The sequence below is a fragment of the Natrix helvetica genome (genome assembly GCF_964273705.1).
Source record: "Natrix helvetica genome assembly, chromosome: 8".
NCBI classification, from domain to species: Eukaryota; Metazoa; Chordata; class Lepidosauria; order Squamata; family Natricidae; genus Natrix; species Natrix helvetica.
The window spans coordinates 16,824,362-16,842,367 of NC_138559.1; the positions used below are offsets into that span (position 1 = coordinate 16,824,362).

Below are 18,006 nucleotides of genomic sequence, written 5' to 3' on the forward strand. Positions count from 1 at the left end.
TAAATCAATAGTTATTGAATGCTGATAAACTGAAGATACATTAATCAGTGCAATTAGATTTTCTTATGGTTGGCTTGTACAACATTTGGTATATAGTGTTAGTACCTAATTTTTGCTGAATCGGTTGTTCCCCATCCCATTTCATGTAAGAAATATACTCTAATATTTACTTAGAAACAAGATTCTATAATTTATTATTTTTAGGTTACCTAAGCAGCTTGAAAACCAATGCTGAGGAACCAAATCCTCAGGAATTACAATACTATCTTGGTGTTAGGCTAAAAATACACCACAACCATTGAAGAGATTTCTGATATTAAAAAATAACCCACCAAAAAACAACCTTTGTATTAAACTAAACTTGGACAATTTAAGCTTTGGAAAAAAATATTATTTTTTCATTGTGATTGTTTATCTGATTTCTTTAATCTGATTTCTTTCAGTATCTTCAGGTGAAATGGCCACTTCTAGATGTACCATCTGGAGCTACACTAAAGGATGCAAGATCTCCCTCTCCTGCCCATTTAGTAAGTGCTAGTGGTTTATTTATAGGTCTTGTGGTTGTTAAATGAAAATTTATTTATGAATATATACACCTACATCCATATTCCCTCAGCACAGTTAGAATGACTGAGGCTATTATGTTCAAGGTGTGGGGCATAAAAATTGAATTTCTAATTAAAAAAATAAAGGGAAAGATGATTCCTTATAAATTATTGTGTGATAGATATCTATCTCACATGATACTAGTTTGTTACGAAGAGCATTTTCATCACTACCACAAGTGTTCTAAAGAAGCATTCTTTAGTTTAGCAAAAAGAAACTCAAGAAAAAAACAACTTGAAAAATGAGACAGTTAATTTTCAAGGCATAATATCTTGCAGCTGTGTCTAAAATATCTGTGCCTCAGGCTTTGAATTTCGACTTAGGTTTTCATGAGTCCAACATAAAAACATGTGACTAGAAGAATCTTTTGTTTCAATGGCAAAATAAGACAGTGATACTCCTAATTTACTGAAAAGGGGATCTTTCAACTCCTCCCCACACCCCCATTACTACAGATTGAACAGCCTTGATCTGCATTGTATCACGCAGCCCAGACCTTCCAGTGTATTCATGCTGAAAGAAATTTTTCAGATTTTTCTGAGCATTCATGATGACAGAAATTGCACTGCTGCAATTGATTTGAAATAATCTTACGATTTTAGAAAGTAAAATGAAATATTTTTGAGAGAGTTTTATACAGTAAATAGCAAATTACATGGCAGAACAAAGAGAATAACACTAAAAGTTGCAGCTGAAATTAAAATCTTAAAAATTCTTAGAGGGATTGGCTTGCTAAACACAACTTTCCCGAATATTTAATATTGAGCTTTAATACCTGTAAAACAACATGTTCATTTATTCATTGACTGCTCATTTCAGCACCTCCACTATCACGTGATCACCATCCGGACACTTGGATGCTCAGCCATGATGACAACATGGTCTTGTGATTGCTATTTGCAACTTTCCGTGTGGCTTCACCATATTTCAATCTGTTAAATGGTGCATAGCTTGAGTTCACGAGGCTGCCATTCTTGAGATGGCTGCACCAGGCTAGTCTCTTCTACGCTTGAAACCTAAGAAACATCGGGCCTAGTTAGTAGTTGCTTATATGGGATATCTTTAGAATATATCAAGGATGGAGTAGATTGGGAAATTGAAAAATTATCTACAATGGTAGCAGGGGCTAAATACTTCCTCCTAGAAAACTATATGGATCTGTCCATGAAATTGCCAGAAATCAGGTTTTACCTAAATAATACTTCTGTTCGTATTATGTAGTTAAATTTCTTGGGAAATATGTGTTCATTTTAAAAGTTTTGAATATTTTTTTTATAGTCAAAACTCAATGACTTTTATTTAAATTACTTTAGTTAAAGAACTTTCTGAGACACGTCCTTTAAAAGGACAGTAATTTATCAGTAAAATTTGTATTGGGGGAGTGGGAGGAATGCACCAGGCAGATCTCCCTAAAATGGGCTTGAAAGTTGAGGGTATTATCATCAAAAATGGTTGCCACCTCCCGGAAGTGATACAAAAAATGATTAAATACACTGATGATTTAATGTAAAACCAAAATTGCTAATATCTATTCAAATATTGATGCTTTTTCTACTTTTTTTTTTGTAAAAGTTACGAGATTGGGGGGGGGGATTACCCTCCCCCGCATGATGTAGCTGTCAAAATTTTCTATACCCATTTTTTTACCCTTTTTCCTTTAAAAAATTTGTAAAAACTAATAAAACTTTTTTTTTAAAAAAAAATGGTTGCCACCTCCCTTGCCTTCAAAGTTATGGTGGCCCAGAGAAAGGGCTCCAATATTGATCTCGATACTAAGGATGATGATACAAGGTTTAGATCCCTAAATAGCTTATGTCTTAGCTTATCTGAATTTGGCTAAAAAGAAAAATGGACTTTTTGCCAGTATGGTTGTTTTAGGACAAGATGGGATGTGTGCTAGTTAATTATTTTGCAACATGTACTAGCAGCAGAAGACAAAACAAAGCAAGCCTTTAGCCTTTCCCAGAAATGATCTGGTGATCCTAAAATGAATAGATTAGACCACAACTAGCTTGTGTTAAGAATGGTGAGCATTATATGATTCTGGAAAATATTATCATATCTTAAAGAGTATACAGGCAAAATGGTTAAAGAATTACGATTGGCTGTTTACTACCATTTATAAGAAATCTTATTTATACTTCTTGATAGGATTCCTCACAACCTTCTTATGAAGTGCTTTCAAGTTTTCATTTTGGATCCAGTTCTTAGATTGTGCCGAAATGAGAGGATCTTCTCTAGAGCAGGCTTGGACAGCTTAAGAAAGGTGTGAAGAAGTCCAAGATGATGTGGATGTTGTTTATGAACATAATCAAGAGATAGGAAAAAAGCAAGAAAGTTTCTTTTAAAAATGGAAATATTGCCAAAATGAAAATAGATAGCAGTATAGACGATGGCAAAACAGATTTGCTGATAAGACAAATGGAAAATATTTTTAAGGAGCATACTGCTGGAATGTTGAGAGTAAAAGGAATTATCAGGAGGAGGAACCAGCAGAGATGAGTAAATAATAAAGGAATAAAAGGCACACTAAAAGAGAGATAGCCAATAAATTAAACTGACTTTGTGTCTTTTTTGCACCTCAGAACTTTCTTTAACTTTTAAAGACCCGAATGGCCTTTACAGGCGGCAAGAGACCAACTGGTAATTAACAAATTAAAAATTAACAAGCTCAAACAGAACACTACTGATTATTCTTACAGAAGTCAAATCTGAGTTTTCAAAAAAGCTGAGCTCTGTGATAAAATAGCCACCCCTACCCTAAAATGTGAGCCCTGAAAATCAGCCAATGTTATACCCCCCTTTTATTAAAGGAGTAGGTAAGTTACCCTACTATTTGTTCCAGATCAAATTGTTGAAAACAATACTGAAGATAGAATTATCAATCACTTAGAAGAACAGATATTGCTGGGGGAGCATCAGCATAGCTATTTTGCAAACACCTTCATCAAAGTGTTAGTTATGTAAATATATTTGAGTATCAGATTTTTGGGGGTCATTAAAAATGCCTTTGTCAATGATTGTTATCAAAGGACACTGAGCACACTTAAAAGTTATAAAAAATAATGGTTTAATGACAGTTAATTGGAGGGAAATAGCTTGTTCAGTCAAGGGACATTGGCGGTCTTGTCAATTTCTGTTGTGTTTGGTGCCTTTAATTTATAGTAAAGATAAATTAAGAGTGAAGAAAACTCAAGCACACTGCCAACCAAATAGCTCTTTCCATACTGAAAATTTTATTTCATGTATTAGATCTATTTTAAATCTATGCTATATATGTGAGTATCCTGTTTCTCTGAAAATAAGACCTCCCCGGATAATAAGCCCAATCGGGCTTTTGAGTGCATGCGCTAAAATAAGCCCTATCCCCCAAAATATTGCAACACAGCAGTAGTCATGAGGTGACCACGCTCTCCTCCCGCACCTCAAAAATAATAAGACCTCCCCGAAAATAAGGCCAAGCGCTTATTTCGCAGGTCAAAGAAAATAAGACATTTTCAGGGAAATACGGTATGTGTATAAAATAGAAAAATTAACTTTCCAAATTGTGTTTTTTCCTCTTCCCTTGTTTTTTTAAGGGAATAAATGATTTAAAAATAGAAGTAAATGCTGCATTTAATTACAGATATATATATACATATATTTGCTTTTCTCTTGCAGTCAAACAAGGTTCCTGTAGTTCAACATCCACATCATATGCACCCACTGACACCACTCATCACCTATAGCAATGATCACTTTTCACCAAGTTCACCACCTTCCCACCTCTCCCCAGAGATTGACCCAAAGACAGGTGAGTGTTTGAAAATCACGGTCTTATCCAAAGCCTATCAAAGTGTTTGGGTGCCTTGCCAAGAGAAAAGCAGAAATAAATTGAGGGGGAAAGAGTCAAGACAAAAATGTAAGTTTGTCAGCAGATATTTGTGAAAACAAAAAGTTATCTACATGTTTCTAACTAGAGGGGAGGTAGGGATTCTAGTTTAGAATTGAAAAGAATTCTAATGAGAGACTGAATCTCTTAATGTATATTATTGTTTCTTCACTATCAGGAATTCCACGGCCGCCCCACCCTTCAGAACTCTCTCCTTATTATCCGTTGTCTTCTGGTGCCATTGGACAAATTCCTCACCCTTTGGGATGGCTCGTACCACAGTAGGAATTTCCACTCTAAATATCTTTTCTGGCTTTGTTTTTCCCTTTACAGTGCCCGTTTGTCTTCTTCATTCAGTACAAAGTTTTTGACCCCAATATGGGTTCCTTCTGAAATAAATCAATTTCATGAAGCCACAGGTGCTGTAATTTTTTTGAGTTAGCTAAAAAGTTCACCTGCTCAAGAGACTTTTTCTCCATAGTTTGTCAGGATAAGATTTAACACACGTAGGTGCACATTACAGTCACATTGATATACCATCCATGTGACATCCTTTATTTATGAAGCTCAAATTCTTCTTTTATCTTCAAAACAATTCCAAGGTCATTCATATGCTAAGGCCTACAAACACGGAGGAGTAAAAAAAAAAGTACAATTGAGTTTATTGTAATGATCAGAGTGATAAATATGATCATATATATATATAGTTGGGATGTCTACAATTAAATTGTGATACAAGTCAGTATTTGTGTTGACGTCCTCAATAGTACATTATTGTACTATAATGTAGAGATTTCATTAGTTTCAATAATGCAGTACCTGCATTGTATTCATATCACAAGGAAGCCTGAGAAGAATTTGAAAAGATTCAGTCAGTTCATATATAACTGGAAATTTAACTCATTGTTAAATTAGTTAGAGTCGTTGGTCATGACAACTAAAAGTTGTGAAAGAGACATAAGTCTTGATAGACCTGGAGAAAACTACTATGCGAGTTTTGCTGCCTATAAGGGTGCCTTGATTCAGGCATCTGTTGTATTCATTGTTTTTTTCTTACACATTTATAGTAATAATAGTAGCAATAATTCATTAAAGTAGTATGTCACCCAATTGTCAGTGACAATGAAACAAAAATGATAACAAAATCAATAAAATGTAAAAGAGAGAATGATACCAGATTGAGGGGGGGGGGGGAAGGAGCTGTCACCTTCCCTTGCCGAAGGACTGGGTGAAAACTAGGTTTTCATATTGTACCAGTAAATTTTGGTGGTGGTGGTGGTGGTGGTGGTGGGGTCTTCATTCCTGAGGGCAAGCAATGTTACAGTGAAGGTATTCTTTTGCATACCTATACCAATAGATGACATTGTTTAATTGAAAAAAATCCTGCAGGATCAAATAGGCCAGGCAGATGTTACGGGAGACAGGTGCCCCCTGAAGTAATCAGGTCCTTTGAATATAGGGCTTTACAGGTAACCACCAGCACCTTTAATTCCACCCCGAAACAAACGGCAACCATTGCAGCTCACAAAGCAGAGGCAGAAGTTACATGGGCATACGGAGACTTGAACGTCGCTGTTCATAGTGCTACATTCTGGCCCAGTTGAAGTTTGTGGAGGGTCTTCAAAAGGGATCTGAATGGAGAGACTAAACTTATAATGCACTGGATATCTCATATATAGAAAGCCTTTACATTGAAAGATGGTTTTAAAACTGCCCTACTGAACTATGCATGATTTTTGTGGACCATATCTTGTGGGTTTTGTTTCTACGATAACGTTTTAAGTCATCTGGGATTTTACCAAGAGAAGAAAGTTATGGGGGAAATTGATCAAGGGTTGGGAATCTGGGTTTGGCGATGGAGAAGGTCAAGGTCTACAGCACCAACTAATGGCAACAGATACTTGCAAATACTGGTGTGTTTTTTTAAATGTGATTCTTAGGAGGTAAATATACTTTATAATATATTCCATGTATGTTCAGTGAAGTCATAGAGCAGGGGTGTCCAAACTTGGGAACTTTAAGACTTGTGGACTTCAACTCCCAGAATTCCCCAGCCAGCTCTGCTGGCTGGGGAATTCTGGGAGTTGAAGTCCACAAGTCTTAAAGTTCCCAAGTTTGGACACCCCTGTCATAGAGAAATAAAGACTACATAGCACTGAATGTTTTATAATTTCTAGGAACTTACAATATTAGCAGTCACGTGATTAGTTTTGTAATTTGGGATAAGAAATATATTTGTTGGCAATTGTAATGAGAACTTGTCTTGTCCATTTTAGGCAAGGGCAGCCAGTGTATTCCATTCCTCCAGGTGGGTTTAGACATCCATATCCTGCCTTGGCCATGAATGCCTCAATGTCCAGGTGCGTTCAAATGGGAATCTGGGTCTAATTCTCTCTGAACTAGCAAAACTGTATCTGTACATGCTATGTCAAACTAGAGTCAAGAACTCATACACCCATCTGTTATCTCATAAAAGAAATTCTACATGATTTATGTCTTACGTATGTGGAGATATTCATGAAAGAAGTAGGCATTTGTGTAAAGGCAACATACAATCTGACCTGATTTGGCCCAGATAGCAAGTTAACTATCACTGTATCTAAAGGGGATACCAGATGAACAGCTTTTTGATACTTAAATTTCTATAGTTTCCCATTAGAAGCAAATTTAGGGGGAAGAGGTTTACTTAATTAAATTAGCAATTGGTACTCTCTAAAACAGGGGTTTTGAAAACTTTAAATCTATTATTTTTTTAAGAACAAATCCTTGAACCCCTGATCAAGAGTGAAAGTTCTGTTAGTAGAAAAATGGCAGTGTTCAAGTGAACCTTTTGGCTGGGGGTTTTACTTTTTCATGGGACCTCCATCAAAGAGCCATTAAAGATTCCATGGAACACATGTGGAAGGGCATCTTCTACATTAATGGTTTATATCAGGGGTGTCAAACTTGATTTCATTGAGGGCCACATCAGGGTTGTGTTTGACCTGGGGAGGGGGCGTGGCCAGGGGGGCATGGTCAGTTCGATGTCACTTATGTCGTGGGTGCCTGTGGGGGGTCCCGAGCTCTGTTTTTGGCTGCGACAGCCTCCTGCAACCCTCTGCCAGTGAAAACATTTTCGCTAGCTGAGGCACCGCAGGCCGGTCCTTCACTGTTTCCAGGATGGCTCTGTGGACCAGATCTAAGCAGCCTGTGGGCTGGATCTGGCCCATGGGCCTTGAGTTTGACACCCCGGTTTATATAATCATTCTGATAATGCTGTTGCTATTTTTCACCTTCATGATTCTTGATTTCTCTACAGTTGAGGGTCAGCACAGTTAAGGTGCTAGATTTGGTTCATATTCCCATTTGTTTACATAACTAATTTGGTGACCCGGGTGTGCCAGTGTTAGCCCAATCCACATCACAATGTTGTTATTGCAGGGATAAAATAAGGAAATGAAACCCTCCTTGTATGACTTGATTCGGGGAAATGCAGTGAATCAATAATTTGCCATTTTGGATCTCATTTTTGAGAAATTGACGATTGATCGACCAAAAGTCCCAAAAAGCAGAATGAATAGAAATTTCTCATAAGGAATAAAAAATAGGCCTCTCTTCTCTTTTTTAAATTTTTTTTTAAATGTGTGGATTATACAGAAGACATCCAGAATCTGTCCAAATAGTTCTCTCTGCCTTAGCAGTTAACGCAATAAATTGGTTATTCATAAGTTGGCCTTCTGCTATTGCCATTGACCTTAGGTTTTTACTGTTCCTTTGGGGGCTCTGGCAAGATGCCAAAGAAATAAGAAAAAGTGGAAGGGGTATGAAGAAATAATAAATAGATGATCCATAATGATGAAAATAGTTGTGAGAAGCATTTGTTTTCAGCATGCAACCTTTGTGCTTCAGTTTGATGTCTAGCAGGTTTTCCCCTCATATGGTTCCTCCTCCGGCACATGGAATCCATCCCTCAGGAATCCCACACCCCACCATTGTGTCGCCTATTGTTAAACAAGAGCCGACCCCATCCAGCCTGAGTCCTGAAGGAAGCGCGTAAGTAATAGGTTAGCTGCCTGCTGCCTGAATGCCTTCGTTGGTGGAATGTCTAATAGGGAAACAGTTGCTATCCATTTATTATTTCTTAACATGTTTTACAATGTACTTGGATGCATGTACGTCCTCACAAATTCATGGTAATGCAACTTTACTGTGCACTGTAAAATCCCTCCAGATAATTTAATGAATATTTTTGGAATGCATTATTTTTCTTTTTATACTTCCAGCCTAGTAAAGAGATGGAAAGAAATAATGCAAAAGGATTAGGGCACCGCCGTTAGCACAATGAACACAACAGAAGAAGATTGGGCGCGAGGGGGAGGGAAGCTTGAAAAACAATGATCATCAAGTTCAAAAAGGGCCAGATGAGCCTCTAGCTGTGTGGACAAAAAACATTTTCCCGCAACATCCCTGCAGAAAAGGCAGCTGGGCAATGGCTGGGATAGTTGCTCATGCCTCTGATGATAAGCTGCAAGCCCCTTCCTTCCCACCCCTTACCTCTCTGTTACATGACACTGAAAATGGAGCTATGATTAAGGACTTTGAAAGAAATCCAGAAGCTTTTCTCCCTGCATGCTTTTCCTAACTTGTTTAAACAAATGGAAACAACAATTGTGTGTTTCTTGAACTGGACACCAATATGGAATCCTTGATTCCTCTTAAGTTAGGTAAAATATCAAGAAGCTCTTGTTAACGTGCAACATGGCTGGAATAAATTGGATAGAGCAGACAACTATCTTCATTGCAAGTTCTACGCAAGTGTACATCACCCCTACACTACTCTTAGCTTATGAACTGTTAAGAACAGCCATCTTAGTCCTCTTCCATCAGCCGTTAAAGGTACAGAATATTGCACACTATAAAAATTTCTATGTGCCGCAGCTTTGAAAGTGAAAGCTTTTTTCATAGTCGTAGCAATTTCTGCAGTATTCTTCGGTACCTTTGTCTCAATAGACATGGCGTGAAATGAAACTTCATTAAGCAGCTAACCACTTCTAAGAGTGACAGAGTTTGTTAGAAATAATAATCCTTCACTGTGCCTCATGTTTTCTGTTCCTTGTTGGTGGAAAGAGAGTGCGTAGATACGTGGATTATGGGACTGTAATGAAAAATGTGGCTCTTCCAGAAAAACACCTGTTATTGTCAAAAAGGAAGAGGAGAAGAAGCCCCATATAAAAAAGCCTCTGAATGCGTTCATGTTGTACATGAAGGAAATGCGCGCCAAGGTTGTGGCAGAGTGTACGTTGAAGGAGAGTGCCGCTATCAACCAGATCCTAGGAAGACGGGTATTAAAACACTTTTTTAAATTCTCTGCTCCATTTGTGTCATGTGCTGCGGAGACATTCAAAATTCGCTTGTTGTTTCACAATGCCATTTTAAGAAAGTTTAAAGTCCATCTTCTCACCAGATAGAGCAGGTTGTCAGTTGTCTGGGATTATAAACTCGGGATTTAAGAGTATCTTGTCTGTTGAATAGACTGAGGATAAACCAAGAATCTGTGAATGTTAAGAAGTCCAATTATAAAATGACTCAGAAAAGGATGTAGAGCAGGGGTCCCCAATCCCCGGGCCAGTACCAATTTGTGGCTTATTAGGAACCAGTCCATGCAAGCAACAAGCAAGCGAGCAAAGCTTCATCTGCATGTGTGGGATTGTTCCATCCCCTCCCAGATTGTGGAAAAATTGTCTTCCATGAAACTGGTCCCAGATGCCAAAAAGGTTGGGGACCACTGATGTAGAGAATATTGGTTGAGAAAGAGGACCTGAAGCATTTAGAGCAGGGGTGTCCAAACTTGGCAACTTTAAGACTTGTGGACTTCAACTCCCAGAATTCCCAGCTGGCTGGGAATTCTGGGAGTTGAAGTCCACAAGTCTTAAAGTTGCCAAGTTTGGACACCCCTGATTTAGAGGAACAGGAAAGATGAAAGAAAATGGCAGAAACTCTGGCACATGTCTATTCTGAAGTAACCTCAAAATCCAGAGCCAGAATACTGTGGATGGGTTAAGAATGCATACGAGCAGTGGCAAGGTTGCAAAGTGGGATAGAAAACATCTGGATCATGAAAAAGAAAATGGATAATAGAGAGCGTGTACCATAGGATTGAACAACTTTTTCCCATTGCATAGAGAACCAGAATAGTTTTTATTTTGTTAAGAAAGATGTGCTGGGCTAGCAGGTTTTGGCAGCTTGCATACAGGTGAGGCTTACATACACCTGGGCTGTGTAATTTTGCCTTAATGTCGCCTGTTGCTGCAGTGTTGTGATTTCACAATCCTCCTAGATTGGGATGGGTTGATGAGAAAAGAGGAAAAGAAATTTAAACTTTCTTAACATTGACTTGAATTAAGCCATTGAAAGTTTTGTTTGTAGTTTTAAGTTGCTACAAATATGCATGTGCCTTCAGTTATTTTCTCAGTACGATGTTGGAAGTGGAATGATAAAATCAATCAACATTTGAGTTTTTGTATAAAGAGTACCGTAATTTTAAACCATCATTTAAAGCTTTGTTCCATGTTCAGATTACAATATATTTTTCTATGCTTCAGTGGCATTCATTGTCCCGTGAAGAGCAAGCCAAATACTATGAGTTAGCACGGAAGGAACGGCAGCTTCATTCTCAACTCTACCCTACTTGGTCTGCCCGAGATAACTATGTAAGTCATAATTGCAGATATGTATGCTTCAATAATGGTACTTCTAATGGTCATCAATATCATTCAGATTTTGGGATCTGAAGTCTGCATCTATAGATTCACAACCCAGTACTATAGACAATTAAATATTTTTTTCATTTATGGTTCATTTTTCGGAATTGTCTCCAAAGTTGAGTTGTAAACTGTCAAGCCTTGGAGAAATTGGGAGATTCAGGCCGTTCAAATGAGTATAAAGATTTATTGCAAGCATAAACTCTCTACAAAAATCTGAGCTACTAATAGTCAAGGGAAATGAGTAGGAATTAAGAAAACATTCAGTGTGAACTGGACATAGATCTCTTGTGGGTGCGCAGAGACCCGTGACCTATGTCGCGTTTGACCCCTCCCTCGGGCTCAGCTTGGTCATCTTAAACAACCAGAAGTATGTGAAGAAAACACAAAGAAATAATAATGTTAAAAGCTGGGAATAGGTAATAAATCCCAGCAGGGAATAGTGAGAGACTCAATTAGCTGCAGTTGACTTCTGAATATTCAGTGAATGTTTGCCCATGCATTTCTAAAATGATTTAAGGGGGATTGAAGAAGAATCCAGTAGGAATTGATTAAAATTAATCATAAGGTTATAGCGTGTAAAACTCAGTTTTTCAGAACAAATTTTAGTAATCCCTTATTTGGGCAAACTAAGATACTTAAAACAATGATGAAGAATCAGTTAATCTCTTTTGGGAAAATATTTTTGTTTGTTCTCTCAACATTTGCCTTTATTTGTTGCTTACTAGAAATTTTTCATAGTTTCCATTTATGCAGTAAAGACAATAAAAGATAAAATTCTGATAATAGAATGGTCAAATAATACATAACAAAGCATCTCATTATGAAGCCCCCAATTTTCTGTGCTTTTTTCTTCTTCTCCCTACCTAAATAAAATTTGCAGCCAGTTGCCCTTTTCTGTTTCTTGACACTTCATACACATGTCTGAGACTGTTCTTAATCTTCAGAATTTGATTTACAAAGAATGTATTTCTGCTCAGTGAATAATTATAAACAGTTATATAATTGGTTTTAAAATGAGTTTACGAAAGCAAATGTTTCTGTTTTTAAATAGTCTTTCTGCAATATGTATTTAATTGGATGAACATCTTTTTATTATGGCAGTCTTCTTCACCATAAATCATTAATTACAAAAAAAAGGACATGCAGTTGTCCAGTACAGTGACTTATTCAAATAAAATTGTTTTGCATGGCATTTACCTCCTTAAGTATCATAAGTTTTTAAATAAGTCTACAATGTGATTCTCACTTGTCCTTTTCAGGGTAAGAAAAAGAAAAGAAAAAGAGAGAAACAAACGCAGCAACACATCCAAGACACAGGAAGTATGTATCATTGCCACTTGGTCAATCTGGTCCTAATCCATCAGTCTGGTCCTGAACAAGTATAACAACACTATCCCACCTACCGATTTCTCCAAGTGAGAGGAAGTGGGCGAGATCAAAATTGCTATTTCTTGTCTTACAGTGTCTCCTAATTGGGGGATGTGTAAATGTATCATGAAACCTACCTTCCTAATCTGGGTAGGAGTTTCAAAATGGCATCAAGGATTAAAAAGAGAACAGATATTGAAGGGATAGATTGATGGGGGGGAGAAGAGAATATAACTCCCAAGTTGTTGGTTCCTAAAAACAAAATTCAAAGAGAATATAAGCTGGCCTCTGGACAGTTGCCATTATGAGAATAATACTTCTGGTGCTGTGGCTTTGGTGCAGCCCTAACTACCATGCTGACTGGGAATGGCTGCTTTCAGAATAAATACAATTTTTCAACCAAGGAAACCATCTGCTTTTAATCGTTTCAGCCCTTTCCCTCTTTGGCTGAAAAAGTGTCACCTGCCATTTACATTAGGATGGTACATTTGGAACTGCTCCATCTTTAACCACTCTCTTTTTAGCCTAATCATCAGCTTTTATGAAATTAGAATAGATTAGGATAATTTCAAGTGTGGTGAAAAGTGGGACACAACGAAGGAGTCAATACACCTCTGCCCTCTTTGTTATTAACAGATCCAATGGCTTCGAAGAGCAAGAAGCCCTGCATGCCATACCTGTCAGCTGACAAGTCCTGTGACAGCCCTGCGTCCTCCCATGGCAGCATGTTAGATTCTCCAGCCACCCCCTCCACTGCCTTGGCATCGCCCGCAGCGCCCGCTGCCACCCACTCTGAGCAAGCACAGCCCCTCTCCTTGACCACCAAACCTGAAGCCAGGGCTCAGCTATCTCTGCACTCGGCGTCTTTCCTGCCCAGCAAGGCTGCTTCCTCTTCCTCAAGCCTCACCAGCCAGTCTCTCCTCTCCAGGGCTCTGCCCTTCTCCTCAATGGCCCCCACGGCTCTCCTGACTACGCCTCCAACTTTTGCAGCCATCTCGTCTTCTCAGGCCGCCCTGGCTATGTTACAGGCCCAGCCGCTCTCCTTGGTAACCAAACCAGCCGAATGAGGAAGCTTCCCCAACACTCGTCTCCCTGTTAAAAGCCCCCAGTTGAGATTACGAAGCAGACAAAGCCATTTATTGGTCAATATTTGACCCTTTCTGAACCCTTCCGTAAGGTGACTCTTTGAGGAAGAAAGCGCTCTACTCTCAAGAGTTGTTTTCAGTAGTCCGTCTGAAGACTATTTTTTTTTATTATTATTTTTTAAGAACCACCACCACGAGAAAAACAAAAACTACTTTTTAACAAAACCCTGAAAAGAATGAAAAACAAAGAACACAAGCCAAGTCCTGTGCTTCTGTCAGTGCCTCAGGCATGTAGACTTGTACAGATGGATCATCTCTCAATGGTGTTTGCATGTTTTTGATATCTTGCTAACTTTTGCTATCTCCCATTCCCTTGGCAAGACAATGTTTTATGTGACCTCTCCCCTCATCCCGCTGTTCCATTCTTTTTCTAAGAGACTTAACAATATCTACCAGAAGACACAGTACCACAAAAATATAGTACCTCACTGTCATATTCAGAACTGCCGAGCCTCGGGGAGGCCAAATACATTTCTTGTAATCTGGAGTGACTGTCCGGGAAAATGGTAGGACAATCCATCCTATTTCCTTACAGAATTATTTTCTGGAGCAGGCAGTAGGGAAAATAAATCTGCATCTTAACTTGCTGTGTGAGAGTATTCAATGAAGAATTTACATTTAATACATCTTGCACTCTACCCCTCCTTTTCCCTTCATGAGTATGCACGAAGAGGAAAAGTGTTTGCAACTGATGCCTTTATATTAAGATTGTCTAGCCTGTTGGTTCTGTCTGCCTAAATTTTGGGCCCTTTGACTCCCAGAACTGGACCATAAATGATTCCTTCCCTAATAAACATTATGAAGTGTATATAAAGAAGTGATTTGTACATGTTGCTTGGAATGAGCCCATCTGAAGATTCTTTCTTTAGATCTTGAGAAATGGGATAACTGAAAGGGAGAAGGGTACAGAAAAGTGTATTATGCTCTAGGGCAGGGATCTCCAACTCCTGGGGCGCGGCTCACTCCTGGGCTGTTCAAGGAGCTGCACACGTGTACATGCTTGCCAGTCACTCGCACAGAACCATCCCCTCCCAATCAGCAGAAGCCGGAAAGGTTAGGGAATTGAAAAAGACCCCATTCCTATTCTAGATCCCCAATCTCTGGGCCACAGCCCCACTACTGAGCCATGGCCTGTTTAGTGTGAGTGACTGGCCTAGAGCGTATGCACACGCAGCTCAACTTGCAGCTCAACTTGCACTGGTCTACCACTCATGCAAGCCAAGTTGTGCACTCATCATCTCTTGTGCAGTCCAGTCGTCTGCTCCCCCCCCTCCTCCCACGAAGCCAAGCCACAAAGGCTGGGGACTGCTTTTTCTAGATAACCCTTCTACAAGCAATCTGACTGTCCACACTTAAAAACAAGACAATTAGTGAAGAGAAAGAGGTGATTAAGATGCAGGAAGTCAGTAATTGACTGGCACACAAATTGGTTAGGCCAAATGGGTGAGCAGAATGAGAAATATGGAGTAGTTGTTTTTATATCTTACATAATAAGAGTTGTTTTTATATCTTACATAATCTTCAGCAAGATCAAAGTGCCTTATAGAAGTCTTCCAGTTATCTTTGTAAAGGTTTTGTGGTCTTCATTGAAGGGAAGCTAAGAGTTTGCTTTTCCTCCTCAGCTATCCAGTAGGGTATTAGGGATACAGTTGATGAGGAAATGACGTAGTTACAAAGAGCATCAAATGTTGGCATCTTCCCCATTAAAGCTTCTGGCTCTTTTAATTGGAGCATGAAATCTAAATTACTGCCCAAATTTTATGACTGTTTGCCAGGATGTCCCATTACCTGCCTGTTCATTTTAACGCTGCTTTCATTTCCAGTGTTAATTTAACCTATTCCTAAAAGTAACCTAATTCTAGATAGGTTACACTATCGATTTTCCCTGTGAGCACATGTAAATGTAGATTGTGCTGGTATCCTGCATACATAAGAATTCTTGGTGATTGTGTGAGATGAGGCACAAAAACATTCTTTGTTGTTATTGTAACTGGAAATGTCTTCCTCAGGGTCTCCCCCAAGTTCAGTTTAAGTTGCAATGATGCATCCAGCTTATAATTTTATTGGCTGCAAAAGAGATAGCCATTGCTTTCTTGCTTTTTTTTTAAACTTCCCTGTCTAATTTACACTTCTGATATGCCCTGGAGATTTTCCTTCTAAGCATTAATCATGGCCAACTCTACTGACACCAAACAAGATCGGTCAAGAATTTCCACCTGTTCATGTATGAACTATAGATTTTTTTTGGGGGGGGGGGGGAGAGATGGGGAGAGCACCAGAAGAGAAATGGTAATCTCAAGTTGTGACATAGAACATTCTATAAATAAAAGCCAAGCTCTTTTCCAAAATTTAACAAAGCACTAACCATTACACGGTAGACACTTCGCCTTGCTCCTGGATAGTAAAGGTAACAGCAAGTTTTTTTTTTTTTCAAATTGTTTTGTGGGACTGCAGGTTTTGTGAGAAACTAATGGCAAAACAGCTACAATCACAAAATGTTTACTCTCAGGCAGTCATTTTTTTTATAGAATAGAAGAGTTTTATCTTTTCATTGGGAAAGCTGGGATTTTTCTCTAAACGGGTTCAAAGTCTGTAAAAAAGTTTGAAAGCCATCATAGCAATTTCATGCTATATATTTAAGCTTCATTTGCCAATTCATTTGCAATTACTGTCTATGTTGAATAACATCTATTGGAGGTGGGGTGAGAAGGTGCCTGTTCTTGCCCCAATCTATCTGAAATATTCAGATATTCATCCAGAAGGAAGATGACATAGAATTATGGTGATATCTCTCTAGCCTCTACACACACACACACACACACACACACACACACACACACACACACACTGGATGGGCTGTATTGTTAGCAATGTGTTTATGCTAATGTCTAGAACAGTAGTCCCCAACCTTTTGGGCACCAGGGACCAGTTCCATGGAGAGAGGCTTTTCCACGGACTGGGGGGGGGGGGGGAACGGACGACATGATTTCGTGTGCTGCCTGCATCCTATAAATGGGATTTCGCTTGTTTACATGGACCAGTTTCTGGCATGTTGCGTGCCAGTGCACAGTTGGTCTGGAACACTACATAAAGTGGATTGACCATACCACTTTTACACTAAGAGGATAGCTTAATGCTTTGGATCAGGGGTATCCCATCTTGGCAACTTAAAAACCTGTGGACTTCAACTCCCAGAATTCCCGTGGCTGGCTGGAGTATTCTATGAGTTGAAGTCCACAGGTTTTAAAGTTGCCAAGATTGGACACTCTTGGTTTGGAAGAACCCTATGTTGGAAATGTTGCATACTCTTGTTTCATGCATGCAACTTAGTGACTTGGATTAAAACCTTGATATGGAAGGTTAATGGGGCTATGAGGTGTAATTCTTTGTATCCCTGGGGTTTCTTCATGCTTTTAAAACCAAATCTGATGGAAATCAGGCCCGGATTCAAAATGTTAAGAAAGAGTAGCATTTACTGATGGTTCAGTTGAAGTCTGGAAAGGGAAGCACACTTGCATGCTTGGCTTGTAATTTATTATATCAGACACATTTACAGGAAAAAAACAAAAAGAACTGACTCTCTCCAGTAGATCAGTAATTTTAATATCCAGTGAAAAGAGTCAGTAACTGCAAGGCAAGTCTGGAATAAAATGACACAAAACTAATTTTTTTCCCTGTGTCCCGGGGAGAAATAGAATACCAAAATCTTGATGGAAATAATATCTGCCATTCCTGTTGAAATCTCCTTTAAAAATATTGGCTGCATCATTTTTTTAAAAAAATATATTTCCACTGAAAACAGGATGCTAGATTTCTTCATGTTAACAGTTCAACAATGGCTCCTTTTTTCTAAAAAGCAAAAATTGATTTCAAGAAACATCTCCCAAAAACATTGCATATTTGGCAAAAAAGCACCTGGGTCATGTGCAACCTTGCTCAGAGAATCCCAAGAGCTGCCTGCAGACAAAAGGAGCCTCTTGAATCAGATTTCATGGAAAATTAAGGGCATGAAGCAACCTGTCAGAATAATTAAAGTCTGACCCTGGGCCAGACAGCTTCAAACAGATGTTGAGCTTTAGCAGGAGAATATTTCTTTGTTTTATGCTGCATTTTCCCATACAGGAAAGAACATCTGTTAGGGTGCTGCTTCAGGAGGGGAAAAAATGGCAAAGTCACTTTACTGCAACGGTGGGGGGAGGCAGTCAAAATACAACTGGCATCTTAGTTTGAGGTTTGTGCCTAGGGCCATGTTTGCTTCCAATGAACTACAGGT

General features: G+C 38.7%; 1 protein-coding gene across 1 annotated transcript in view; it reads left to right on the plus strand.

The window, feature by feature from the left end:
- TCF7L1 (transcription factor 7 like 1) overlaps nt 1–14,315 on the plus strand; it is a 59,814-nt gene extending 45,499 nt beyond the window's left edge. The window contains exons 4-12 of the mRNA XM_081961143.1: nt 444–527; nt 4,267–4,399; nt 4,656–4,758; nt 6,754–6,837; nt 8,366–8,509; nt 9,639–9,798; nt 11,059–11,166; nt 12,480–12,540; nt 13,225–14,315. Of these exons, the coding sequence (XP_081817269.1) occupies nt 444–527; nt 4,267–4,399; nt 4,656–4,758; nt 6,754–6,837; nt 8,366–8,509; nt 9,639–9,798; nt 11,059–11,166; nt 12,480–12,540; nt 13,225–13,655 (1,308 nt within the window). The 3' untranslated portion in view covers nt 13,656–14,315. The remainder of the gene's footprint in view (nt 1–443; nt 528–4,266; nt 4,400–4,655; nt 4,759–6,753; nt 6,838–8,365; nt 8,510–9,638; nt 9,799–11,058; nt 11,167–12,479; nt 12,541–13,224) is intronic.
- The last annotated feature ends 3,691 nt before the right edge of the window (nt 14,316–18,006 follow it).